The sequence below is a fragment of the Vipera berus genome, assembly GCF_964194415.1.
Source record: "Vipera berus genome assembly, chromosome: 12".
NCBI lineage: Eukaryota > Metazoa > Chordata > Lepidosauria > Squamata > Viperidae > Vipera > Vipera berus.
This window is the reverse complement of record NC_138215.1, coordinates 17519886-17546682: the sequence shown is the minus strand read 5'-3', so window position 1 is coordinate 17546682 and position 26797 is coordinate 17519886. Positions and strand designations below refer to the sequence as shown.

The 26797-nt window shown below is 45.5% G+C and overlaps 2 protein-coding genes across 10 annotated transcripts in view; one reads left to right on the top strand and one right to left on the bottom strand.

Annotated features, from left to right (window-relative positions):
• Positions 1-17042: 17042 nt before the first annotated feature.
• Positions 17043-26789, top strand: ADPGK (ADP dependent glucokinase). 6 transcript variants are annotated; one of them, XM_081337073.1, is made up of 9 exons: positions 17043-17153; positions 18214-18548; positions 19367-19592; positions 20875-20937; positions 21278-21398; positions 22507-22703; positions 23479-23577; positions 24083-24675; positions 25269-26789. In XM_081337073.1, exons 2-8 carry the CDS (start codon positions 18331-18333, stop codon positions 24632-24634), a joined length of 1476 nt encoding a protein of 491 aa, XP_081193199.1. In that variant the 5' UTR covers positions 17043-17153; positions 18214-18330; the 3' UTR covers positions 24635-24675; positions 25269-26789. The 6 variants fall into 6 exon arrangements, with proteins under 6 accessions (XP_081193199.1, XP_081193200.1, XP_081193196.1 ...); XM_081337074.1 differs by having other exon boundaries at positions 24086-26789; XM_081337070.1 differs by having other exon boundaries at positions 24083-26789.
• BBS4 (Bardet-Biedl syndrome 4) overlaps positions 21127-26797 on the bottom strand; it is a 44803-nt gene continuing 39132 nt past the window's right edge. For 3 of the 4 annotated variants that reach the window (XR_014027643.1, XR_014027646.1, XM_081337060.1), the window contains one exon: positions 21127-21352. Coding sequence is in view for 1 of the 4 variants with exons in the window: in XM_081337060.1 (XP_081193186.1) it covers positions 21303-21352 (50 nt within the window). In the remaining 3 variants the exon portion in view is untranslated. Of the gene's footprint in view, positions 21353-24022; positions 24229-26797 lie in introns of all 4 variants that reach the window. The other variant, XR_014027642.1, reaches the window with a different exon arrangement.

Here is a 26797-nt window from a genome sequence, read left to right as displayed (position 1 = left end):
AATGTAATGATGGATCCATAATGAGGGGAAATGTAGGATGGTGAATCCTTACTTCCTGCCAGATTGTGCTTTTTAGGAGTAAGTGCCTACAGTTGAGGCACGCAGGACACTACAGCTGGCTGAAGTTCACCCAGTGGTTTCGCTCGACCTTGGCAGTTTGAAGACGTATGGACTTTAGCTCTCAGGATTCTGGGAGTTGAAGTCCACACATTTTCAAGTTGCCAAGGTTGAGAAACACATCCGTAGAGGCTTTAAATTCCCTAAATCAGGGGTCTCCAACCTTGGCAATGGGAAGTTGAGGTCCACAAGTCTTAAGGTTTCCCACGGTTTGAAACCCCAACTCTAAACTCTAGAGGTTGACCTTCCTTATCCGGCTGTTTCTGAATGTACTGCCTTCAAGCAACATATTTAACCAGGCTAGTTTAAAGGCCACGTGGCACAGCCTTATTTATACCTTTGGTTAGTATAAGCCTGGGGTTACCTTTGTGGAGACTTAGCTTTTTGTGCAAAGAAGCCCATGGGCTTAACTAAGGGTTCAAGATAGCATGCAAACTCATACAGGGGATTGATTCGGTAAGCCGACAAATCAAGGTTATACAATTTCTGCAGCAAGAGCGCAGCTAGAAGCATCGATGAATCGGGATGGAGTCTTGTCAAGCCAAGGATGACAACGTGGGGACGTGAGATGGTTTGCCATCCCCAAAGCCAAGAACTTCCTCCGGAGGCACCACTGAATTCTGGTTCCCTCCCATTTCAAGACAGGAAACCCGCTGGAAGCTGCCGTGGAGCCTTAAAATAGGTTTCATGTGGTCTTGAAAACAGAAAGAAAACCCATTTAACCCCCCAAAGAAGTCTGGTAGATGGTGGAGTCCATCCAAATCTCGTCACCCCCTTAGACCCTGCAGTGCCTGAGCTGTGCAAAGTCACTACCGGTGGCCCCCAACGTTGTGCCCCCTCTGAATTTTAGAAAATCCTCACTAGCCAAAGTTCTCAAGCTGCACAAGTGTTGCTGGGACAACAGAGAAAAAAGGCTTGTCCTTGCTGTGAAGAGTTAATTCTAGCCGTTCCCCAGCTTGGTCTCGGCACCGCATGGAATGTTTTTCATACTTGCGGTTTTGACCACAACTGGCAAAAGCAGAGATCAAGCTTTAAACCTCCAAAGCAGGGGGTTGTCTTCAAGCAGAATATGCCATGCCTTGCCTGGATGTGTCTTGTTTGCTTTCGAAGCTATCTAATCTAGAATCCAATAATGCATGCAGAAATATTCCACATTCTCCGATAGACGCATTGATCTGAGAATTTGATGGGCTGTTTTCTTCTCCCGGAGACGCTGAAGCAATCAAAAGAGGAATGCTTGGAAAAAAGAAGAAGTTAATCAACTCCAAATACAGATTGTGGCAAAGGGGCAGAGATGGAAAACCCGAAAATCATTACGGCAATAATACAACAAAAGGGTGCATAGTAATAAATAAATCTGCAGCTGCCAAACTTATTTGGGAAAGTGAAATAAATACTGCTAATCTAGATTTTCAAAGGGATGCTCCTTTCTTCTCGGAAGGGAAGATTGGGACCATCAGAATGGGATTTTCAGGCAGATTTCCATGAAAACTGAGTTATAAGTTCCCCATCTCATCAGAGGGCTGGCAAAATTATACACCCAGAACTGACACACACACGGCCTTCTCAGCTACGCCTTTCATTGCTATAGGGCAGGGGTCTGCAAACTAGGAAACTTTAAAATGTGTGGACTTCAACTCCCAGAATACCCCAGCCAGCATGACTTTGTGGGAACGAAGTGAGAAGACTGGGGGAAGAGCCACAGACTAGACCACAGTCAGATTAGAGGGAGCTGAGTCTGCAGAAGCAATGGGGACATGGCAGACCCCTCAGAAGGGATCCTCTCTCAGTTTTTTGGACTGTAAAGATGAGAGAGGAGAGACGCACTTGGACACTTGCAAAATTCCTGTCGCTTTTGCGAGGTAGGCCAGTTAAAAAAAAAAAGACAATTGTGGCTGTGTGTTGAGGGCTACCTGTACATTTCAGAAGCTGTGCCCTTTTTATTATAGCCCGACTCCAGCATAGTAAGTGACTTCAGCTAGAAGTTGTTAAAACCGAGAGCCAGAACAGATTTTTAGGAGCGCTGAATCATAAAGCCGGGGCCAGCCTCTTCCAAACTATTGGAGGCATCTTAGCGAGAATTGTTTTTTAAGGGGCACGAATGCCCCAGCAATCTCTGCCAGCTGAAGCAACAAAAGCCAAATTCTTTCAGTGATGAAGAGGGCAGATTAGATTCCAGTGTGGAAAATATTTACTTAGCCCAAAGCGAGATCATCCATTATCTGCCACCGGGCATTTTAAAGTTTGGTATTATAACTGGACTGCAGAAGAATATTTGCTGCTTATACAAATGGGGGCTTTAAAATCCCGCCTGTCACCTCACGCTGGAACAGAAGAAGAAGATATTTCATCTCGGTCGACCCAGCTTCTCAACTTGAACTACAGCGGTAAACAGTAATTTTCTGGCGGAGTATAACCCAAGACTCTTATTTAAGCGGCTTGTTCTGTAAGACCAACCATCTGATTGACACGTTGTTTGTGTTCGCGCTGAATAGAAGAAAGATTTTGAGATTGGAGGAAAGAGAGGAAGGAACTGGGAGACCTTGCCTCCACCAGATTTAAGGCCTACAGGATCCTGACTGGGATAGACCTCTCACAGTGGGTCCAGACTGCTTCCAGTCCCTTGAATTCCCCACCAAACATCCCCGGTTAGGCCAGTTCAAAGATTCTAAAGCTCATGGCATTAATACAGAGAGTTCATCCTGGCAACCCTGAATGAGAGGTTTCCTGGATCCACTCACCTAGAATATAGAATCACAGGGCTGGAAGAATAGAATAGAATAGAATAGAATAGAATAGAATAGAATAGAATAGAATAGAATAGAATAGAATAGAATAGAATAGAATAGAATAGAATAGAATAGAATAGAATAGAATAGAATAGAATAGAAAATATGGAATGGAATAGAATAGAATAACAAAATACAGAATAGAATAGAATAGAATAGAATAGAATAGAATAGAATAGAATAGAATAGAATAGAATAGAATAGAATAGAATAGAATAGAATAGAATAGAATAGAGAGTTGGAAGGGATCTTGGAGGTCATCTAGTCCAACCCGCTGCTCAAGCAGGAAACCCTGTACCATTTCAGACAAATGGTTGTCCAATCTTTTCTTGAAAACCTCCAAGGATGGAGCATCCACAACTCCTAGAGGCAAGCCGTTTCCACTGTTCCCACTGTCAGGAAATTTCTCCTTAACTCTAAGTCGCATCTCCCTTTAACAAGCTTCTACTCATTACTTTTTGTCCCACCCTCTGTTGCTTTAACAACTGAATGATTGGCCTGCTCCGAGAAACATCAGTTAGCAGAGGATAGAAGTAACTTAATGGCCAGGAAGTCACATTCCTAACAAGCCACAGTGACATCAAAATGATCTCCTTCATTTTTGAAGGGGGGGGAGCTTTCCCTCAGGATGGACTCCAGCAGAAGTCCAAAGACTAAACCTCTGGTTACGGTATCCCACCTAGATTGGATTCCTAAAAGCCTTCCTTTCCTCCAACTGCTGTACTCCTCCAAGGAGACATCTCCAGAACATCAATAAAGAAACTTTAATGGAGGACTTCTTGTGAGACAGGGGGAAAGAAGGCTGCAAGGGCAGAGACAAAGAGGTCTCTGTTTGGTCCTCCTTGTTTCTGAGCCGTGGGATGGTCCAAGGCAAAGTCTAGTTTCCTCTGGAGAAGAGAGCATCAGGAACTGGAGTTGCCACCGAGTCACACTTTCCTGAACGCAAGCCACATGAAACACACCAGTCTTTGCTTTGGACTAACAGGCCTCGCGTTTGTTCGCTGAGAATTTTGTAAGCCTTTCCACCCCTGATGAGCTCAGGCAAAATCCGCTGGCAGGAGAACTGGGGAGAAATTAGAGTTCTCATCCCAGCACATGGCAAAGGAAGGCGATGCAGCCCAGGCTGAAAGAGGTATGAATAAATTGTGATATAAAAATCCTGCTGCTTAGTGTGGTTTGAGTTTCACGTTCCATGCGCTGGAATTCTCAAAGCGGTTTAGAAATTGTGGCCATGGGGAACGGTCAAAATTCCCAGGACTGTACAGCTGAAAAAGACCAGTGTGGTCTCGGTCCAACTCTGCCTTGGGACAGGAATTCAAATTATAGTGCCCAAAGGAAGGCAACCACGACTTCCTTTACTTAGCCAACTCCACAAATCGCTCATATTACTAGGATGTTTCTCCTAACACTCAACCAGAACCTACTTTTCTGTAACTTAAGCTCCATCTCCTAGATTCCAGGACGGTTGAGTAGAGGACAGCTTGGAGATGTCTTCAATGTTGCATCTCTTTGGCCTCATTCTTGAGGCCAAACGTCTTCAGATCCTGCCTTTGAAAAAGTGAATTCCTGGTGATCTGGTCAAATGGATTATTCTTCTTTGCTCCTGGTTTTAAGGAATCCTTCCTAAACTCTGGTGGATCTGGATCTGAGCAAAGCCATAGGGTCCCCGAAGCAGAACGGGATTCGTGAAGTGATAATTGATCCACCAAAGTTTCTGAATATCTTTGGTGGGTCAGAGAGAAGAGCTGCCAGCCGCGCTTGGCGTGAGTTTAATAGTTCTGAGAAGCAGGATGCCTCCGATCTAAGCCAGAACATCTATTTTCCACTCTTATCCCTTGTGATAGGAAAGATCAACTATCTTGCTACTTTTCTAGGTCCTTTGTGCTGCCATATACCATCTCTGAAGGCTAGATTTGTAAACCTCACTTAGCACAACGTAAGAGTTGGGTCACAGGTGGATAAAGATCCATACCAGGAGACTTGTAAGTAGCAAGTCATCTGGAAGCTTGTCTAAAGGGAACTGCCTTCAGAGAAATGCTTTTAGAAAGAAAATCCAAGTCCCAACTCATCCATCTCAATAAATCTCGCTAAAGAAAACTCTTATGAGCAGTTGCTAGGAAAGCATTGTGATGTCCTAGGTATATAGCCAGGTAGCCCATTGGGTACTTCACTCATTTTAATTCAGTTCCGCGCAGACTCAAGTACGGGTACAACCTCAGTATTCAACGCTGGACAACGTAGTCCACATTCTCCACAAGAGAAACCACCTCAGATGCTCTTCTGGCTTCAAGAGTTCTCCATTCTGGGCCTTAAGGAGACCTGATTTGTTCAGCTCCATTAAGACCAAGAATTAATAGAGTCTTTGAGCGTCGTGGACTGCTTGATAAATACTTCCTTGAAGGAAACCCCAACTGTTTCTCCTGCCGGGACTGTTCTCCACTCAAGTATCAATGTTGCCCATTGAGCAGAAGAGTTAAAATTCTCCCTTTAAAGCTGGGCAAGGTTTGCTTGCAAAGACTTCTTGGCACCAACAGCGTCTTGCCCTGGGTGTTTGTTTTTCCATCTGCCAAACTTACCCGCCTGCGTTTTAAATCATGTGCTAGCAAAGAGCGGCTGGTGCCATCGAACATTGACCTTTCTTCGGTCCTCCAGGCAGGGAGATGGAAGTATCGGTTGAAGGCTGGACTGTGACGGGCAGTTGCTGCAGGAGGCAGACTGAGAGGCTTCGAAGGAGTTGCAAGTTGTTAACCAAATAGCCTCCATCCCCTCCCTTTTGCGCTCTTTGCTGCCTTGTCAGTTGCGGTGAGGCGCACACCGCTGTATAAATGGGTTTTTTGTTGTACAAAGGCTTGAGAGAGGATAACCCCCTTGGCGATTACCTCTGCAAGTTGGATTTTCAGGGCTGGCTTGAAGGTGGATGAGATCGAAACCTAGGAATATATTCTGCTCAAAAAAAATAAAGGGAACACTTAAACAACACAATGTACTGTATTTAATAGTAGCATGTCTTATTTTCTCTTCCCTTTATTTTTTTTGAGCGGTATATTTATCAGAGAACAGCCAAGCCCAGAAGCAGTGGTGGGATTCAGCCGGTTCGCGCCACTTTGGCAGAACTGGTAGCTAATCCTCCCGGAAAAAGGAAGAAAGAAAGAAAGAAAGAAAGAAAGAAAGAAAGAAAGAAAGAAAGAAAGAAAGAAAGAAAGAAAGAAAGAAAGAAAGAAAGAAAGAAAGAAAGAAAGAAAGAAAGAAAGAAAGAAAGAAAGAAAGAAAGAAAGAAAGAAAGAAAGAAAGAAATTAAAACATCAATTCTTTTTGAGCCAGCAATAGACCTACTTTGGGGGGCTTGCTGCAAAATTAGGCCCCTTTGCTCTGCCCTGGAGACGCAATGATCCCTGGCTGAGAAATGAACAGATTGTTTGCCAATGTGACAGGGAGGAGGGTGCGTTTGAATGTGTGCGCAGGCCTTAACACATCGCTATATCTCGCAAATGATGGTGATGAATTTCCTCTTATTTAAAGGTGGCAGACAAAAGGGGCCCGCCGATTGGCTGGCGGTGATGTCATGCCAGAAGAATAGAAGGATATTAATTTTCTGCCCCCTCCTTTTCTTTTATGCGTACATGCACACACGCAGACACGCACACACAGGGGTTGTTAACCTATGCAGGAGGAGCCCTCTGAAGCCCTCCTTCCCTCTCATTCAGCACAGGAAAGGATTTGGTCTCCCCCCCCGACTCAGTTTTTTGCTCCTTTCTTTTGTGAGAACATAATATTCACTTTGGCACACACAACAGTCTTTTGCAGACCAATTTTCAACAGGGGAAAAAGAGGCAGACCTGTAATTTCGGGGCTTAGGGTGACTTGAAATAAGCACCGCTGGCATTGGGGAAAAGAAAAAAAAAAGCTTTTGCCTGTTGCAAAGTTTTCTAAAGCTGCCACCCTCTTCTCGCTTAACAGAATAACAGAGTTGGAAGGGACCTTGGAGGTCATCTAGTCCAACCCCCTGCTCAGGCAGGAAACCCTATACCATTTCAGGCAAATGGCTGTCCAGTCTCTTCTTAAAAACCTCCAGTGTCGGAGCATTCACAGCTTCTGGAGGCAGGTTGTTCCACAGGTTAATTGTTCTGACTGTCAGGAAGTTTCTCCTTAGTTCTAGGTTGCTTCTCTCCTTGACTAGTTTCCATCCGTTGCTTCTTGCCCTGCCTTCAGGTGCTTTGGAGAATAGCTTGACTCCCTCTTCTTTGGGGCAGCCCCTGAGATACTGGAAGACGGCTATCATGTCCCCCCCTCGTCCTTCTCTTCATTAAACTAGACATACCCAATTCCAGCCATCGTTCTTCATATGTTTTAGCCTCCGGTCCCCTGATCCTCTTTGTTGCTCTTCTCTGCCCTCTTTTCTGAGTCTCAACATCTTTTTTAATATCATGGCGACCAAAACTGGATGCGATACTTCAAGTGCGCATCCTTTCTTCCATGATTCTCTTCCATTTCTTTGATATTATTGTAACTCTTGTTCTGTGGTGAGTTCTACCACAGAAAGTTGGCTGCAATGAGTTGGCCGTGGCGAACTGTCCTAAAGCTGAAATCTGACAGCCTAGCTTAGGAATTAGAAATTAGGAATTAAAATAAGATGTTGAGACTCTAGAAAGGGTACAGAGAAGAGCAACAAAGATGATTAGGGGGCTGGAGGCTAAAACATATAGGGAACGGCTGCTGGAATTGGGTATGTGTAGTTTAATGAAGAGAAGGGTGAGGGGTGACATGATAGCAGTGTCCCAATATCTCAGGGGCTGCCCCAAAGAAGAAGGAGCCAAGCTATTCTCCAAAGCACCTGAAAGCAGGACAAGAAGCAACGGATGGAAACTAGTCAAGGAGAGAAGCAACCTAGAACTAAGGAGAAACTTCCTGACAGTTAGAACAATTAATCAGGGGGACAACCTGCCTCCAGAAGCGGTGAATACTCCAACACTGGAAGTTTTTAAGAGCAGACTGGACAGCCATTTGCCTGAAATGGTATAGGGTTTCCTGCCTGAGCAGGGGGTTGGACTAGATGACCTCCAAGATCCCTTCCAACTTCTTCTTCTTCTTCTTCTTCTTCTTCTTCTTCTTCTTCTTCTTCTTCTTCTTCTTCTTCTTCTTCTTCTTCTTCTTCTTCTTCTTCTTCTTCTTTATTATTTTTTATTATTATTATTATTATTATTATTATTATTATTATTATTATTATTTATTATTATTATTAATTCCGAACTGGCTTCCTGGTTAACAGGCCTCTCAATTAATTCCTTGCTGCTATCTCCAACATTCACTACCATGGAAGGCCACCAACTCGCTCTGCCTTCAATGGGGAGCTGGCCTCAGCCAAGACAAGGAGGATGTTTGGTGTTCTTATGGATGTCTTGCTTCTCACCTTGACCATCTCTCGCCCTCTGCACCTTCTCAGAATGCAACTCCTGACGTCTCTCTCTCTTTCTTGCAAGGCTTCTGGCCTGTAAAGAGGAGAGACTTGATCTCCCTTTAACGCCAAACTGCTGTAGTGTCTCTTCTCCAAGCCAAGACAGATTCATTTGTCTTGAGGGGGGTTCAGAGGAGGCACACAGGCTGTTAGGAAGATGGAGGGAGGCTAGCAAGCTCCCTTGATGGCTGTGCAGAAGACTTCTGGCATCTGGGCTGTCAGAAAAGGCTAAAAGGTGGGTGAGTGATCTGCCATTCTCCCAGTATGGATTGGATTTTCTATATTTTTTTTCTTTCTCCTTTTTGACAAATGTCTGGGAGGCTATTCCTAGCTAGGTTGCCTAGCACTGTGTAGATTCTGTGTGTGTGTGCCTGTGTGCACGCATGTGTGTGTATTTAATTATTCTCCAGTTTGCTTCCTCTGATTTTGCAGAAGCAGAATTAAATCGGGAAGCAAGCTGAAAGTCTTGGGGAACAGAGTCCTCCCATCTGTCCGACACATTTTTTTTTTTAAAAAAAAAATTTCCTTCCCTTTTGCAGAATCCACAGGGCAGCTTTCAAACAAATGGCAAAAATGGAAAAACTGGCAAGTGGCAGTCCCTGGCAATATGTACCAGTGCCTGCTGAAGAGTGTGTGTGTGTGTGTGTATGTCTGTGTCTGTGTGTGTGTGTCTGTGTGTGTATGGATCCAATTCACACACACAAAATAAGTTCTACCCCAATATCTCAATCAAGGAGCTACCAATTCAGACAAACAATCAAATGGTAAACAACAACCTAATCAAGGAACTACTAAGAACTATTCACATCCACACTGACAGGGCAAACCACTAGTACATAAACAGAGAGCAAACCCCACACGCTTCTAGCACTGATGATGTTACCTAGTTGGGTCATGAAACGTCTGCAAGAAAACAACTAAGCCCAGAGAACACTAAAGACTTCACAGGGAGGGATATCATCCCATCATCCACTCCTAACATAGGGCTCAAATGTGCCTTTGGTTGTTGTTGTTGTTGTTGTTTACAATTTTGGCACTTGCAGATTGTGTCCTTGTCTGCATTTGCCAGTCTCTCAGATGGGAATTCTTTAGATTCCTAATTAATTTGCTTTTTTTTCATGTGTCAACCATCTCCCCCTTCTCATTGGAGGGAGCCATTGGTTTATAATGCACAGCAGAGGCTGCTTGGAGAGTGACATGAATCAATTCCCCCAGCGGAGGGTGGGTTTTAATTAATCAGGGCTGTCAAAGGACCCCATTGATCCTTATCCCTCACTTAAGGGGTTGGCACTGTGTGAGGAGGAGATACAAGGGAAGGTATAATTTTCAGGGTGTTTTCAAATTCCAGTTGAGACTGCAGAAGGAGGAGGAGATGGGAGAATAAAGAAAGAAACGAAAAGAAAATAGTTTCCCTCTTGCGAATGTCATCCCTTGTTCTGAAGAATCAACAGCCCAGCAATCAAGGACTTCACAGCCAGGCCAAAATCCAGATTAATCATCAGACTGGTGGATCCTACCAATTTAAGCTTCCTCCGTCACTTACGAATATCAGCATCAGATCATCAAAATGTAAGAAGTTGGGCTTTACATTTTGGCCACACTCAACAGCCTTAAAGAGATTGGACTTTGGCTCACCAAGCTCAGAAAACATTAAGGATCCCAAAATTCTCCTCCTCCTCCTCCTCCTCCTCCTCCTCCTCCTCCTCCTCCTCCTCCTCCTCCTCCTCCTCCTCCCTTTTCCTTCACTCCACAAACCCCATCTCCCTTCTAGCACTGATGATGTTTCCTAGTTGGGTCATGAAACATCTGCAAGAAATCAACCAAAATCTCAGAGGGCACCCAGGACCCCACAGTCCTCCTCCTCCTCCTCTCCTTTCTATCACTGATGATGTTACCTAGTTGGGTCATGAAACGTCTGCAAGAAAACCAGCCAGCTCAGAGAGCACCAGGGATCCCCTCTCTTCCTGCCACCCCCACCCCCACCCCTGTGACCCATCACCATCGTTTTTTTCAATTTACTGAGCTTCATGACGAATCCTTCACTCCTATTTTCTGCTGGATATTGCCTGTTTCATGTTGTGTGCCGTTACTAATCTGTGAAATATGTAATGTGGTCATAAATCTGTTAGAAAAACAGGATTTGCCATGCCAGGAATAGCAGAAAGGGTGTCGGAAAGGGAAAGGGCAGAGCGCCCTCTAGCGTTTGCCCGACACTCTGCGGGAGCCCCCGGCTGTCTGAACACATGGACTCTTCAAGAACCTTTACTTCCCATCCATGTTCTAAACACGCCATAAACACGTTGGTTGCTTTATGCAGGCAGAAACTTCCTTCCGCGAGCCCCTGGGTTTCCTCAGACCTGTATAAGGAGAATTAAACAACCCTCCAAAGATGTTTTGTTGATCTCATTAGGCAACGCTTTCAAGAAGAAAGCTAGATTTCACAGACCCAAAGGTGCTTTTTTCACGAGGCAACTGGATTTCCTTGTTTTTTTTCTTGAAGACGTTTCGCTTCCCATCCGAGAAGCTTCTTCAGCTCTGACCTGGTGGTGGGGAATGGTGTCTCGACGTCATAGGATTGTCCCAAATCCAAAATAGTCTGAGACAATCCACCAAACGGCTTACAGCGACACACTTCCCAGATCCACTTTTTTTTCCTATAGCTCGCTTACACACCTAACAGATCCAGACATTAGAGCAGGGGTGTCCAAACATCGCCACTTTAAGAACTGTGGACTTCAGTTCTCAGAATTCCCCAGATAGCCCTGCTGGCTGGGGAATTCTGGGAGTTGAGGTCTACGGGCCTTAAAGTTGCCAAGGTTGAATGCAGCTAATGTAGAGAGCTTGGCCAGGCTGATCTTCAGCTTACACCAGAGAAATTAGCTGAAGGAAGCATATCTGAGAAGAAGCAGATGGAGGCTGAACAGAGGACTCAAAAGCATCTACATTGTAAAGGAATAGGAAACCATAATAGACCGAAGAAACCATGATGTCCATACAGGGTAAATTCCAACAAGTAGATAAAATATAAGCCAAGGGGTCTCAGTAGCACCCTAATTCTCTCAGGGCTTGGGAGAAGAGCCAGATTTTTAAAGACTCTTGGAAGCCCTCAGGGTGAAAGTGTGGGAAGAATCCAGAGAAAGAAATGTTTTGGGAAATATTAAATATATTATTTAATTATAGATAGATAGATAGATAGATAGATAGATAGATAGATAGATAGATAGATAGATAGATGATAGATAGATAGATAGAGATAGATAGATAGATAGATAGATAGATAGATAGATAGATAGATAGATAGAGATAGATAGATAGATATAGATATAGATATAGATATAGATATAGATATAGATATAGATAGATATAGATATAGATATAGATATAGATATAGATATAGATATAGATATAGATATAGATATAGATATAGATATAGATATAGATATAGATATATATTTGTTTTCATAGATTTTCATGGGTACAGGTATGTAGGTCTTGGCGTATTTGGGTCTTTTCCCGTGTAAGATTGAGAGTGTCTTGGCGACGTTTCGGCGAGGTCCTACTCGCACAAGCACGAAGCCGAAGACACCAGCCTGAAGATGACGAGTGGGACCTCGCCGAAACGTCGCCAAGACACTCTCAATCTTACATGGGAAAAGACCCAAATACGCCAAGACCTACATACACACATACACATATATATATAGTATTAAATATATTTCCCCAAAGGAATAATGGAGAAAATCTTTAAAAAGGCAGAAACTGGCCCCCCTCACACACACACACACACACACACACACACACAAAGCTAGACAACTCTGCAGAAACCAGCTTTTAGAAATGCAGATGTAATAATCCCTTCAGGAAGGTTGGAGCCTTCCAGCTAGAAGCTGAAGAGATTAGGAAGACAAAGACCCTTAAAATCTACATACCCCACCCAAACTCTAAGACAGGAGATGATAGGATTAACCCACCAATGCCAAAAGGGCATACTCAGACCCAGGTCAAAGTACATGACACAGGAAATACAAAGTCTCAAACAGGAACAGGAGACAACCTCAAGAGCCCCAGAAGGGATAAAAGCCCACCACTCTGCTCCATGTGGTCCCTTTTTTCCCCCCTTCCAGAGCCATCTTTCTGTCTGGCTCTCTTCTTCAATAAACTACAACCTTCTTTCTAAAGCAGTCTCCATGTTGTTTATTCCCGGCTTGGACTGGACCCTGATGAAGATTTTTTTTTCAACAAAAGCCATGTGGATTTGGGGGAGGCTATTCCAGACAGCCAGCATCCACAAGGAAAGTCTTTTGATTGATAAGGGGAAAGGTTTGAAAGGATTTGTCCACTGGTCCGCAATGGGATGACCAGCCCTTCCAGACCAAGTGCGATTCCAGTTCGTTGGCTGAAAAGCTCGCTTTAAGTTCCGTCCTAACATTGACAACAAAGGTTCAGTGGCTTATTGCATTCGTTGACACAAAAAAAAGGTAGCACACCTTGTCATGTGTGTGTGTGTGTGATATGAGTGACTGGGAAACTGTCATGCATTTTACAGCTGTAGCTGTTGGACGGACTCTGCCATTAACACTTCGCTCTATAATTAGCAGCTCAGTGGGGAGCCAAGGAAAGAGTTATTCTTTGCAGCTGACAGCCCATTTGCAAAAGGAGGGTTGTGTATCCTGTTTAGGTGACAAGTGAAAATTAATCTGGCAATTCAAATAAAATAACTTGGCACCGCTTTCCTCTGGCTGGTGCTTTCCTCTGTTCAGCCGAGGCCAGCAATGAAATTCCTGGGAGTCAGCGCACGATGCAGACAGTCCTCATCTTACGACTACAACAGAATTCCTTTGGCTTTGCAAGCTGGCTGTTGAGTGAGTCACAGCCTGATTCTACAACCATTTTTGCCACAGCTAAGCAAATCCCTGCTGTTGTTTAATTGAACCATGCACTCATTAAGCAAAAACATATGAAGAACGGTTGCTGGAATTGTCTAGTGAAAAGAAGGACCGGGGGTGACATGATAGCATCCTTCCAATATCTCAGGGGTAACCCCAAAGAAGAGGGGGGTCAACCTATTCTCCAAAGCACCTGAAGGCAAAACAAGAAGAGAAGCAACCTAGAACTAAGGAGAAACGTCCTGACAGTGAGGACAATCAACCAGTGGAACGGCTTGCCTTCAGACGTCATGGGTGCTCCATCACTGGAGGCTTTTTAAGAAGAGACTGTCCAGAATGTCTGGGGTCTCCTGCTTGGGCAGGGAGTTGGAGTAGAAGACCTCCGAGGTCCCTTCCGACTCTGTTATTCTGAATCTGGTTTCCTCCATTGACTCTGCTTGTTGGAGGCCAACTGGGAAGGTCATATACAGGGGTCATGTGACCTGAGGATGCTGCAACCATTGTAAAAATACATGCCAGTTGTCAAGCAGCTGCATTTTGATCACACGATCGTGGGGATGCTGCAATGGTCATCAATGCAGGGACCCGTCAAAAGTCTCTTTTTTTCAGTGCTGTTGTAACGTCAAAGGATTGCTCAACCTACGGTTGCAAGTCAGGGGATTACCCATATTCTTTTACCCAATGTAACCTGTCCAGAATCTTGTAGCACCTGATATCCAGAGGTGTTGGTCTTCACATCTGCGTGTAGTTTTCCCTTGGCCACGGTAAGACAAGGTTGCCTTTTGAGTCTTTGGGCTGATCCAAGAAATTTCCAGCCAGCCTGATTTGCAACAGCCGTAAATTCCCCTGCACTGGTGGTGATGGGTAGGTAAGCCTCTACTCTTGTCACTGATCTGTCACCTGTATATATGGGGGACACAACAGTTATGCAAGAAAGGAGTTGAAGGCGCTCTGTTTTGCAGCCACCGGATAAAATGCCTGGTTTGCTTGTTTAGGGACCCGGTTCTCTATCTTTGCCACTTCAGTGAAATTTACCGTAGCTTACACGAAAAAAGATTGTGAGCTTTATTAAGAGTTTCTCCAGGGCAATTTTGCTTCCCAGATGTTATATATCTTTGATTTTCAGGAGCTGAAAAGGCAGGACGAGAAACCAATAGCTAATAAAAAAAAAAGCACAGGGATATTTCTTAACGTGCTTTTTTTGCTTCATTTTTCTTTACAGCTTTAAAGAACAAACACAACAATTCAAGCCCCAAGTAGAAAAGCCTCACAAGAGGAAAGGCTTGCACCGAAAAGCAAGGTTTTGCAAAAGGCAAAGGAGAGGTGAAGCTTTTTGAACAGCTGATCTTTGCAAATGTAAAACCCCCAACTGGACCACAGACAGTTCTACAATTGGGGGGGGGGAGAAACCACCTTTTTATTGCAATGAGGTTATTTATAAGCCACAATTTATTTTATGAATGCTAATATGTATGCAGGTAAGTTCTAGACCAGGGGTAGGCAAGCTTCGGCTCTTTTATGACTCATGGACTTCAACTCCCAGAATTCCTGAGGAATTCTGGGAGTTGAAGTCCATGAGTCATAAAAGAGCCGAGCTTGCCTACCCCTGTTCTAGACTATAACCAAAAGAGAATTTCCATTGATGATGATAACTTTATTGTCACTTTGAATGTACACCAATCGGCATACATCAAAATGAAATTTCATTGCATAGAGCTCTCAAAGGGTCACCACCTCCGAAATATACTCCTTGTTCGTGGCCCACTCAAATTTCACGTTGTCCATTTTAGTCTCTAGGGAGTGAACGATGGCAAACAGGACAGATGGAAATGGGGCTCCATGTGGATTAGCCCTCAAGTTAGCTTGTATTCTGACAACCTCGCCTTCTTTCCTTTTTCTGATGCTGACTCTTCCACCCTTTCCTTAAAGAGGCCTTGCTTCTTTTCGCCCCTGGAGCACGCTGCTGCCGCCGCCACCAACTCCTCCGAAAGCCTCTCTCTCTTCCTCTGGGCCTGCCGACAGCCTCATCCAGTTCCTTCGCTCCATAAGCTCCAGGTCCTCTCCTCCTCTGCCTCCTCTGGAAACAGCCCTGATTTGCAGTAGAATCCATCACTGGGCCAGCAGTCAGATCTTGCTGCTGGCAGAACAAATTTTCAAGAGCCAATGCAGCCACAGCCATTCCAGGCGCCGCCATCTTAGAAATCATTGCTAAACAAGGTGATAGTTAAATAAGATGAATCTGATTTTACCACCTTTTTTTGCAGCATTTGTTAAGCAAATCAATGAGAACAGAGCTGGAAGGGACCTTGGAGGTCTTCTAGTCCACCCTCCAGATGCCATTTCTCAAACAAGTGGCTGTCCACAATCTCTTCTTAAACACGTCTAGCAGTGAAGTAATCACAGCTTCTGAAGGCCTGTTGTTCCACGGGTTAATTGTTCTCACTTCAGTTTGCTAAGTGAATTATGCAGTCTTTTAAGCAAATCCAGCTTTCCCCATGGAATTTCTTGCTGGAAGCCAGTTGGAAAGATCACACGTGGGAATCACCTGACCTCAGGACGCTGCAACTGTCACAAGTACATGCCAGTTGCCATGCATCCAAATTCCAAATTCACGTGACTGCGATGCTACGACGAGCATTAAGTGTGAGAATCGGTTGCAAGTCCCTTTTTCAAGTGCCACTGTAACTTCAAAAGGCTGATAACAAATAGCTGTTGAGACAAGGACTATCTGTACAGAGCAGGCAAAGGTGTCTGAATTATCTAAGTTGCATAACTCTGGAATATTATTTAATAGTTGGGGGAAAGGAAGTTTGAGATTTGACTCAAATATGACCTGATTTTTGGGGTTAGAGATGTGTCAGAGGACTTGCTAGAATCTGAGACACTCAATTCTCTGCATGGGAAGCGAAGGATGCAGCCCCAAATACGGTCAAATCTTATTTCTAATATCGATGCAATCCAGATGCAGGTTTTGGCTTTTGAGCTGAAAAGGGACAAAGGGTTTTCAACCTCCAGAGATTTTGGACAAGAACCCTCACCCTGAGCTCTGGTTCTCGTTCAGCGCTAAAACCCATTTTGCCCTAAGCAACTGGGGTGGCCATCTCGGCAAGGATGATGGGAACTGAGGTCCAAGTAGCAGATGGGTTGCTCCTGGCAAGGCAGGTGGTTTATAATCCCTGATTTTTTTAAAAAAACACACGAAACGAAACATAAGAACGTTTTAAACTGCCCGCGACTGGACGATGCCCAAAGCAAACGCAACTCAGGAATACATGATGGTGCAAATATTGATCTTCCCACTAAGCTGCTTCATTCAGCTGCTCAATTTCGCTGATTCTGAACTTCTTCCGCTGCCTTTGCTGAATGAGATGCAACGTTAGCAAAGGCGTGATGGATACACGTGTTAAATCTCGCCCCTTTGGACCGAGAGATCAAAGCTACGTCGCGAATGCAGGCTGGCAAGAAGGGAAACATCATAAAAGCGGCGCCGCCTCCTTTATATTTCTCCCCCCGCCACTGCTTCCCAATGGTTTCTTCCGAAAAAGGCGGGGCTTCCTTTTATATTCGGGGCGTCCTATCGGCTTCCCGCACGATTCCGGTCTTTCTTTCGTATTCGTTTGCCCATCCACCCCCGTTTTTTTGCGGAACGTTGGTATGTTCCGCTCCAAGGCCTGCGCAGGCCGTGCCCTTTACGCTTCCGTTGCCGCATTCTGGAAAGGGCTCTGCGCCCTCGAGAGGCAGCGTGGGAAGCCCGGTACGCCGCTTCCGTTAGAGAGCTCCGCTTATTCCCTAGCGAGACTTACGGCGGCGTGCGTGGGGCGGCGCGCCCGAGGGACGGAAACGGCGTAGCGGACGCTCCTGGCGGGACGTGGCGGCTGCGGAGAGCCCGGCCGGAGGCGGCCAAGGACGGTAATGCTCGCCGGCTCCGCTCCTGCCCGGACTCCCCGGGTCTCTCGGCGGAGGGCGGCAGAAATCTGGGGTGCCTGATGGCAGCAGCCGGGCGGGGGGGGGGAGGATCCCCTGGTGGGCCCCGAGTAGTACTCCAGAGCCCATCGTCCCCTACCCTCTCGATGCCTTCCTCCTGGTCGTCTCCAAATGGGCTTGGGCCACCCCGTGGTTCCCAGCTGATGAACATCTTTCAGGGCCCTCCAGGTCGATGGGACTCTAACGCCCATCATCCCCAGTCACCACGCTCCCCTTGCTCTCAGGTAGCCCCCATCATCTCGACCTCTTCCTTTCCCCATCGCTTTCCGGGCTTGTGAAGCTGCGGCTCCCATCATCCCCAGCCCACTTGCTCCTCTTCCCTCCCTCCAGCTATGCTGGACTACAGCCCCCATCGTCTCAGGCTCCTTCCTTTCCTGCAGCTCCCATCATCCCCAGCCACCACAGCCTCTTTCCCTGTCCCGGAGAGGCTGGACCCTCATGCCCAGCCGGCACAATTGGACCCTCGCTCACCCTGGGGATGGGCTTTTCTGCCTCTCCATCGTCCCCAACCGGTGGGACCTCCAGATGTGGCACAATCCAGATGCTTAAAGACTAAAAAAACCCCATCATCCGCCTACCTCTCAACCCCCCTCCCCCTCCCAAAGTGAATAATACTACGGTAACATCCATTCACAAAGCCACTCACAAAGCCACACTTTGCGTTTCTATGTATGGCAGAGGTACCAAAGCTAATACAATTAATAATAAGAGTAATAATAACAATAGTTACCCTTAAATTTTATACAGGCCATCGATCTTTATTCTTTGAACTTTTCTTTAAAAAAAAAAAAATTCCACCAGGCCATTCCTCGGAGTCTCTCTCCCTTTTGAAGTTGCCAAGGCACCCAAGGAAGCCACAACTGGAATTCTGGAATTCTCCCCCCCCCCCGCCACAAAAGGGGCAAATGACCCACCCTCAAGTAGGCTTGTGGGCAGCTTCCTCTGTGCAAACTCTACTGACTCGTGTCCAATTCTTCCTCTCCAGAGTGGGATCTGTTCCCAGATGGATGGTGACCCCTGAAGCCCCTTTGACGGCTACCTGCCTTTGAGAGCCTCTCCGTCTAACCCTGGTCCGTCCTCAGCCTTGGCGCGGGACTTCGCCATGTGGCACAAGGCCCTGGCTGTGGCTCTGCTGGCCTTGACCACGGGTTATGTCTTCTGGCTGGACCCCACCTTGCAGGATTCCCTGTGGGGGCATCTCTCGGGCTCCTTCCTGTACCAACTTCGGGGGGATCCGGGGTCCTTGGAGAGCAGCATGGCGGAGGCGTGGGACGCCCTCATCACCCAGCCAGCCAAGCAGTGGGGCAGAGTTGCTGTGGGGTAAGAATGGATCGACCGCTCATTTGGGTGATGTAGAATTGAAGGAGGCCTAAATTTAAGGACGCCTCCCCCCCCATGACTTTGCTTGTCAGAAGGTCACGAAAAGGGGATCACGTGATCCCGGGACACTGCAATAGTTGTAAATATGTGCCGATTGCCAAGCGTCCAGATTTTGATCACATGACTGCAGGGATGCTACAAGGGTCTTTTAAGTGTGAAAAACGGTCATGAATCACTTTGTGCCATTGTAACTTTGAACGGTCACTAAGCAAACTGCTATAAGTTGAGGACCACCTGTGTCTCAGAAACTTTACAGAGAGGAAGCGTCCCAACTGGGCGTTTTTGCAGGGATGGGTCTGCCAGGCAGAATCCATCCATGGGTGCCTGCTTTGGGGGTACAAGGGATGTGGTCTGTTTCCATCATGGGGAAAATTTCATTTTAATGTGTGCCGATTAGTGTACATTCAAAGTGACAATAAAGTTATTCTATTCTATTCTATTCTATTCTATTCTATTCTATTCTATTCTATTCTATTCTATTCTATTCTATTCTATTCTATTCTATTCTATTCTATTCTATTCTATTCTATTCTACTCTACCCTACCTTACCCTACCCTACCCTACCTTACCCTACCCTTACCCTACCCTACCCTACCCTACCGTAACTGTTGGGTGGAGGGGAAGGCCTGGTCTTCGTTTTTCCAAAGCGGAATTGCCATCCCTTCCGAGGCAGAAGGCCCCGTGTGCAAATTGGAGGGTTTCACGCAGAGCCTTGATACCTGAGGTGGTCTCTCTCCCTTCTTCGTTTGCTCTTCAGGGTCAACGCCTGCATAGATGTGATCCTGTCCGGGGCGAAGCTGCTGCAGGCCCTCGGCTTCCGCGGCGAGGGCAGGAAAGACCACTCTGTCTTGCGTTCTGCTGCTGATCTGGAAGAAGCCTTCCTCCATTTCATGGGGCAGGGGGCTGCTGCGGAGCGGTTCTTCAGTGACGCAGACGCCTTCCACCGCATCGCACAAACGGCGGCCAGCTATCCTGGCGCCCAGGTGGGCTTTTCGCTTGAGAAGGAGGTCCTCGTGACTCAGTTGGTATCAGGAGTCCGAGGCCTCTTCCGGAGGCGTGCGAGATTTGGACCCCAAGCAGGGATGCTAAGGATCCAAAGCATATCCGGATGGCCCCCGACCTCCGCACCTTCCGACGCGAATTAAAAACTCACCTGTTCCAGCAGTCGGGCCTGGCCTGATAGCTCTAATTGGGGTCCCAGTTTGTATTTTACTATTGTTTTTCTTCACTATTGTTCATTCTGTATGCCCACCTTATTCTGTACACCGCCCCGAGTCCCTCGGGAGAAGGGCGGTTTATAAAAACAAATAAATAAATAAATAAATAAATATACGAACATGTTCCAAGGCTCCCTTAAGCCAGTGTTTCTTAAATAACTACAGGTTGATAGTGAATCTTCTGAAATTTACAGCTATGTAAATTTCTGCAAAGTCATGCTAGTTCTTGGCTGCCAGCTGCACCAGAAGCTGTAAATCCACTGTGAGTTGACAGCTTATTTTACCAATGCTCAGATCTCACTTTTAATTTAGGACTTGATTAATGGCTTTAAGATTCTTTGTTTTGTCACACTTGTGTTTAGCAGATGTTTTGAGAGCTCAAGGAACGTGTGTGTGTGTGTGTGTGTGTGTGTGTGTGTGTGTGTGTGTGTGTCCATTTTTCCTGGTTCTATACAAACAAGCCCACAAGTTTATCTCACTTGCACTTATTTTGGGAGAGACGGTAGCCGACTGGAATTAGCCGGATATCTGATGCTCAGAATGTGTTTCTGCGAGCAGGAAATGTGCTGGTTCTGGTGGGGTGTGTGTGTGGAGTGTCGCTTATCAAGATTAGTTGTCATTTTCTTTAATTGAGTTGGCATTCTGTTCCTCATCAAAAGAATATGCCCAGCAGATGAAAGAGCTAAAATAAAATGGAAAGCAAGTCAAGGCTGCAAGAGTCGGCAAATATGTCAAGGAACCGAAAGCTTGAATAAAGAGAATAAAATCCGTAATAAAGAGAACTTCGCAAGCAATCTTGTCTGTTCTCACCATCCTCTTTTTGCCCCCTCTCTCTCTCTTCAATTTTATGTTCTTATAAAATTGCCAGTGCAGAAATCTGCAGCGTTGGAAAATGGCATTGACCCATGAAACCTTATGCTTCAGCGTAATTGGCTGGTTTTTTAAAAATGCCACCTATCTCCCTCTTGTATTATGACAGTATTGGCAAAAGGCTTAACGGTGTCCCTTCACTGGAAAGTGGGTCCAATGACTTCTTACTCTCTTGCAGTTGTATGTTGGAGGAAATGCTGCTCTCATTGGCCAGAAAATTGCATCTCATCCTGGCTTAAAGGTAAGCTTTATTCTCCGCCTGTAACTGTAAATTGTGTTGTCCCTCCGGTGTTTGTATATCATAATGAGGCTGACAACATTCACAAATGACGCCCGTCTGCTCACTGCATTTAGATCTCAAGCAACAGCACAGCAAAAGAATCAAGGGCGCACATGAACAAACTTGACTTGGCAGGCATGCAATGATCGACTTTCATATCCTGCTTTTAATTTTATCAATAGGAAAATGTTTTGCCGGCGTATCCTACGCCTCTTAAATCCGGATCGGGATCCAAATCGGAAAATTCATTAAGAACCTAGCCAATCTGAGAAGAAGTTATTATCGGTCTGTTTACTTGTAGGTTCTACTTTGTGGCCCGATTGGGCCTAAACTTCACGAGTTGCTTGACGAGAATGTAATCGTCCCTCCAGAATCCCTGCAAGAATTAGATGAATATCATCTTATTTTGGAATACCAAGCAGGTATGTGCCATTTGAAGATCCGAAAGGCAATTGGTAGGGTAGTGTAAACGACTATTATATATATTATATATATGGCTGTAAGCTACAGCTTCAATCCTACGCGGGGAAAAACCCGAATGACCAAAGATCCACATACAAACACCCGCGAAAACCTCAGAAAACACACACACACACAAACACACACACACACACACACACATATATATATAACCATTATATCTTAGGTTCAGATTTGCAACATGGTCCTCACAGAACTCCGATCGATTACATTGAAGTCTAATAGAGCAATACCCAAATGCAGAAATAGTAAAAATAATAATAATAATACACCGCCCGCCCCCATATTTGTCAACATTGCAGAAGTTTTTAAGATGCACTGCCCAGTTGCCCATGTGGGAACGCATCCCTGTCACTGGTAACGGATTGCAATCTGTCACGGGTTTCCTTTTGAGCTTGGTTCGGTGGGGTCAAAACAGAGAATGAGAGGCAAGCAGTGAGCATGCTCAGTAGCAGTCTGCCCAAGGTGAAAGGTTTGGCGATGAAATGGATTGGTGAGACTTGTTCTTTCCTCCGGACTTTGATCTGCCACATTAACGTTTTGCAGCCTGCAATATTTTGAATCCACCCAGGCCTGAAAGGTCCAGTAGTGGAAATATGCATAGCTCTGCTTTAAAAAAGAGAAAGCACAGAAAACCTGACTGCATGTTCACGTGATTGAGATCTACGGTGTTTTTGCACACAAAAAAAAAGACGTTTACAACTATTATTCCCTTAATGAGTGTGGTGTTTGCTTAATGGCTGCAGTGCTTGCTTTATGACCGCTGCCAGAAAAATCATATTATTGAGTTGGTCAAATGACCATCATAGCTTACAGCCATAATGTACAGGCTCCCATTACGGGCCTGTAAGTTACTTGACTAGCAGAACTTCCAAAACTACGAGTGGCCTAATGGCAGGCTTTCCGCAGAGAGTGTTTATGCCTTTCCTGATAACCGAAGTTCAGGAGAAACTGTTAAGAACTGTCCCAAAAGCAAGATGTGTCTGCAAAGATTCCGTGTAATGATGGGCTTTTGTGTTGTGGTGTGTGTCTCTTGTGTGTGCTTATCAGGCGAAGAGTGGGGAGAGCTGAGAGCCCCCAACGCCAACCGATTCATCTTCTCCCATGACTTGTCCAACGGGGCCATGAACATGCTAGAAGTATTTGTATCCAGCCTGGAGGAATTCCAGCCAGACCTGGTGGTGCTTTCAGGATTCCATATGATGGAAGGACAGACCAGAGAACTATGCCAGAAGAGGATCCGAGAGGTAGGATCCCAAATGCTTTGGTTTCTCGTTTCAAAATTTCCCCAGAAGTGTTTTTGCCACTTAAAAAGACTAGAGATGGAGCTTCATGGTCAGGATGCTGGGAATGAGGTATGCTGCAATGCTGAGGTTGACAAACCAAAGTTTGCAGGCAAAATGTGGGCCACCCGGTGTTTGTATGGTCCACACACGAGTTAGAATATGGTCAGATGGTCAAGCCTGACCTCAAGCAAGCTCCTAGGGTGAGGGGAGGGCCTCCTGGATAGTGGTCTATCAGCAGCCTCCCTGCTGGTGCACCAATGCTGTCCATTGGCTGCCTTGCTCCTTGGCCCACAGATCTGTCAGCCATGCCCGCAAAGATGGAAGGAGGACAGGATCTGGTCCTTTATAGATAAAGCTTGCCAACTCCTGCTCTAATCCATTATCCTCCAGCTTGGAGCATCTCCTGGTGGTAGTGCTGGGGATGATTTTTATTTTTTATTTATTTTAATTCCATTTATATCCCGCCCTTCTCCGAAGACTCAGGGCGGCTTACAAGCTTAGCAGTAATGATGGGAGTGGGCATCCAGCATGATGGTCTAGGAAGATGAATCAAAGACTTTCTTTTGCCCTGCAAAGAGATATGCTTGGAGGTTCACCAACCACTCATTGACGCAACAGCCCTTCAGTCGGAAAGAAGTTGACTCCGTTGGGTGGTCTCCCTCTGCTATCTTCCTATTTGCCTTTGCTTCACCTAATCTGAATTTTTTGGTGTGTGTGTGTGTGTGTGTTTCTGTAGGCCGTAACTTCCATTTCTGACATTCCCACGGACGTCCCGATCCATCTGGAATTAGCCGGTATGACCGACCCATACCTCATGAGAGAAATAATTCACCAGGTAAATCACAATTGGTGGATCTCTTCTCACCTTCAGAAGAGATGGAAGTTGTGAGATGAATTTAAAGTATCTGGGATGCTATAGACAAAGGCAGAGTTATTTAATGGGAAGGGAAGACCTTGGCTGGAGATTACAACCCGCCTGCTTTACATATTATGAGTTGGGAACCAGCATGGTCACAGGTCAAGATCCAAGGTCTACCAAAAGGCAGATCACCACAGACTGCACAGGCCAAAAGTCCATTCTATCAGATGGCAAGGATCTCCGGCTGTCTTTTGGCATGCTTGATCCAAAGTTATGCTTTAATTTCCAGTATATCTCATGCCTTAATTCAGGAGTGTCCATCCTTGGACACTTTTAAGACTTGTGGGCTTCAACTCCCAGAATCCCCCAGCCAGCCACACCTGAATTCTGGAAGCTGAAGTCCAAGGTTGGACACCCCTACCTTCATCTTTAGACGTTGGGACTCCTCCAATGCCAACCTATCACTTGGTCTGTCTGTTAGCAGATCTTCCCTCTCGTGAACTCCATCGGCTTGAACGAGCAAGAGCTGCTGTTCCTCAGCCAGGCAGCCTCGGGACCTCACTCCAACTTAACTTCCTGGAATGGCGTTCCAGATGTGGCTGTTGTCAGTGACATCATTTTCTGGATCTTGAAAGAACATGGGAGGACTTCAGCCCAGGTTTCGGATCTCACCCGGATCCACTTCCATACTTTAGCCTACCACCTCCTGGTTACCGTGGATGGGTATTGGGGCAACCAGGTGGCCGCGGTGGCTGCTGGAGCCAGGGTGGCGGGGACCCAAGCTTGTGCCACCCAGACCATCGACGCCAGCAAAGTCTTCCTGAAGGCACCACTGGAGTTTGCCACTTCCAAGATGGAGGGGGCCTCCAGCGTCTCCTTAAACCCGAAGGAGCCCATCTCGGTATGGCATCGGAACGCCATTTCTTTCCACTACACCCCCGTGCTGGTGTGTAAAAGCCCTCTGCGGACTGTGGGCCTCGGGGACGCCATATCTGCCGAAGGACTCCTGTATTCAGAAATCCATCCTCATTAACCCCTGAATAAAGAGATCACTCCATCCGTCAAACCAAGCAGGTAGGGGCTGGAATTCAGACTAGATCAGGAACCCAAAGGGGCGAAAATATAAATGCTACCCAGAACTTGGGATTTATTGCCACAGGAATGTTTATAACGCAATGGTTAGGTAGGAAGGGACCCTTTTTGGACGGAGCGAGAAAGCCAAGTTTATTTAATTTTTTTAACAAATTAAGTCCATTTAATTTGCTCTAATTTCTAAACGGGATGTTGTTTGTTGGTGCCTGTTTATTCCAGGGTGGGATATAGGGATTCTTTTCAAAATCTTATCGGCCAGGCAGAAGTTAAAAAAATAAAATAAAAATTATTTCTTCACATTCCCGACATAGCAAAACCCAACCTTCTACTTGTTTGGAAGACCAATGTAATTTACCCTTTAAATTTTCTACTAAATAAAAATAAACTACTAAAATAAAAAATACTTCCATAGATTCCAAAGATGTACCAGCCTATTAATAGGCGAGGCAAGGGTTCTCCTCTTAGGCTCATTAAAGTGACCAAGGCTGCTGTCGAAATGTCAAGAGAAGTATTTCCTTCGCTGGATAATGCTAATTTCTTCTCTTTTTTTTCTTTTGCGGTTGCTACTTTCAAAGGTCTCTTGTTGGCAAGGGGATTCTCAAATGTGAGGCAGTTTTGTCTCCTCTAACGGTGAAGGCTGGGGGTAAGGACGGGAAAGGAGAGCCTACCGTATAACCGCTGCAGACATCTTAAACGTAATAGGCAGAACAAGTGGCAATAAATCTGGGCAAAATGCCGAGGTATATCTTGCTGAAGCCTTAACGTGGCCCTTAATAAACAACCAGAAACAATGTTTGTTTTTTTTAAACTGAACTTTGATTAAGAAAACTGAGCTTCTAGCATTTCTGGCTTGCTATATTAGCATGAGGTCTTTGGATCTCAGGAAGATGGATTTCAATTGTTCATCCCCCACCCTTTTTTTTTTTGCAGTACAGCATAAAGACAGTGCCTAATATGAGAGGGTCAGCCACATGAGTTATTTACATAAATAAAATCCAGAATCTGCCAGGAGCTTGGCAAAAGCCAGTGCAGGTGCAAGGCTTAGGGGCAGAAATTCAGATCCAAATCTGTGCTCAGTAATTCCCACTTGGTAGGTTAAGACTTCAGTGGTTGTAAATTACATGAGAGCTGTGTAAAGAGTAAAGCAAGTGGGTTTACGTCCCAGAGAGGAAGGGCAAGATTAACATATAACTTAATAACGGAACTGAAATGTTCAGATTAGCCTTTTGAATGTGACAAAATGGGATGAACGCTGGGAAACCTTAATAATGTACATAGGTAACTCTTGACTTAAAACCATAATTGAGCCTGGAATTACGGTGGTAAGTCATTGTGGTTAAATGGGTCGTCATGCAGCTGCACCCGATTTTGTGAACTTTTTGTGGCGCTGAAGCAAATCCATTTTATCCAATGGGCGTTTTTGTTTTTTGTTTTTTTGCTTTTTGCCAGAAAGCAAAAAAGAAAATGTGCCCAAATGTCAAAAATCGCCCAAAATTCTGGTTGTGTGTCCACAGAATGCTACAAATGGCTGTAAATAAGAGCCAGTTGCCAAACGCCCAAAAATATAATCACATCACTGGGGGGGGGAGGCGTAATGAGAACTGCAAGCCGAGTCGTAAGTACCTTTTGTGGGGTCCGTCATAACTTCAAACGGTCGCTAAGCAATGTACTGTGCCCCATTGACTTCCCCCTTTTTTGTGAATGTCATTGTAAATGTATTCAGACTCAAGGTACATATAGGGTACCGCCGGTTAATGAATGCCGGCGGGTTATTCCCAGGGGAAGGGCGTTCTCTGTGGGCGCGCCTGCCCTATGGAACCAACTACCCACGGAACTTAGGACTGCCCCCGACCTTCGCTCATTTCTCCGGGACCTGAAAACTTGGCTCTTCGATCTGTTTGGTCCAGACTGTGGGATTGTTAATTTAACTGGGTTTTAGATTTACTATTGGGGCTTGAATTTAATTTGTTTTAATTGTTTTTAATTTTTTGTATTCATGGTTTTAACTGCCTTGTAAACCGCCCTGAGTCCTACGGGAATAGGGCAGTATACAAATCCAATAATGTATTTTAAAAATTTACACACACACACACACACACACATA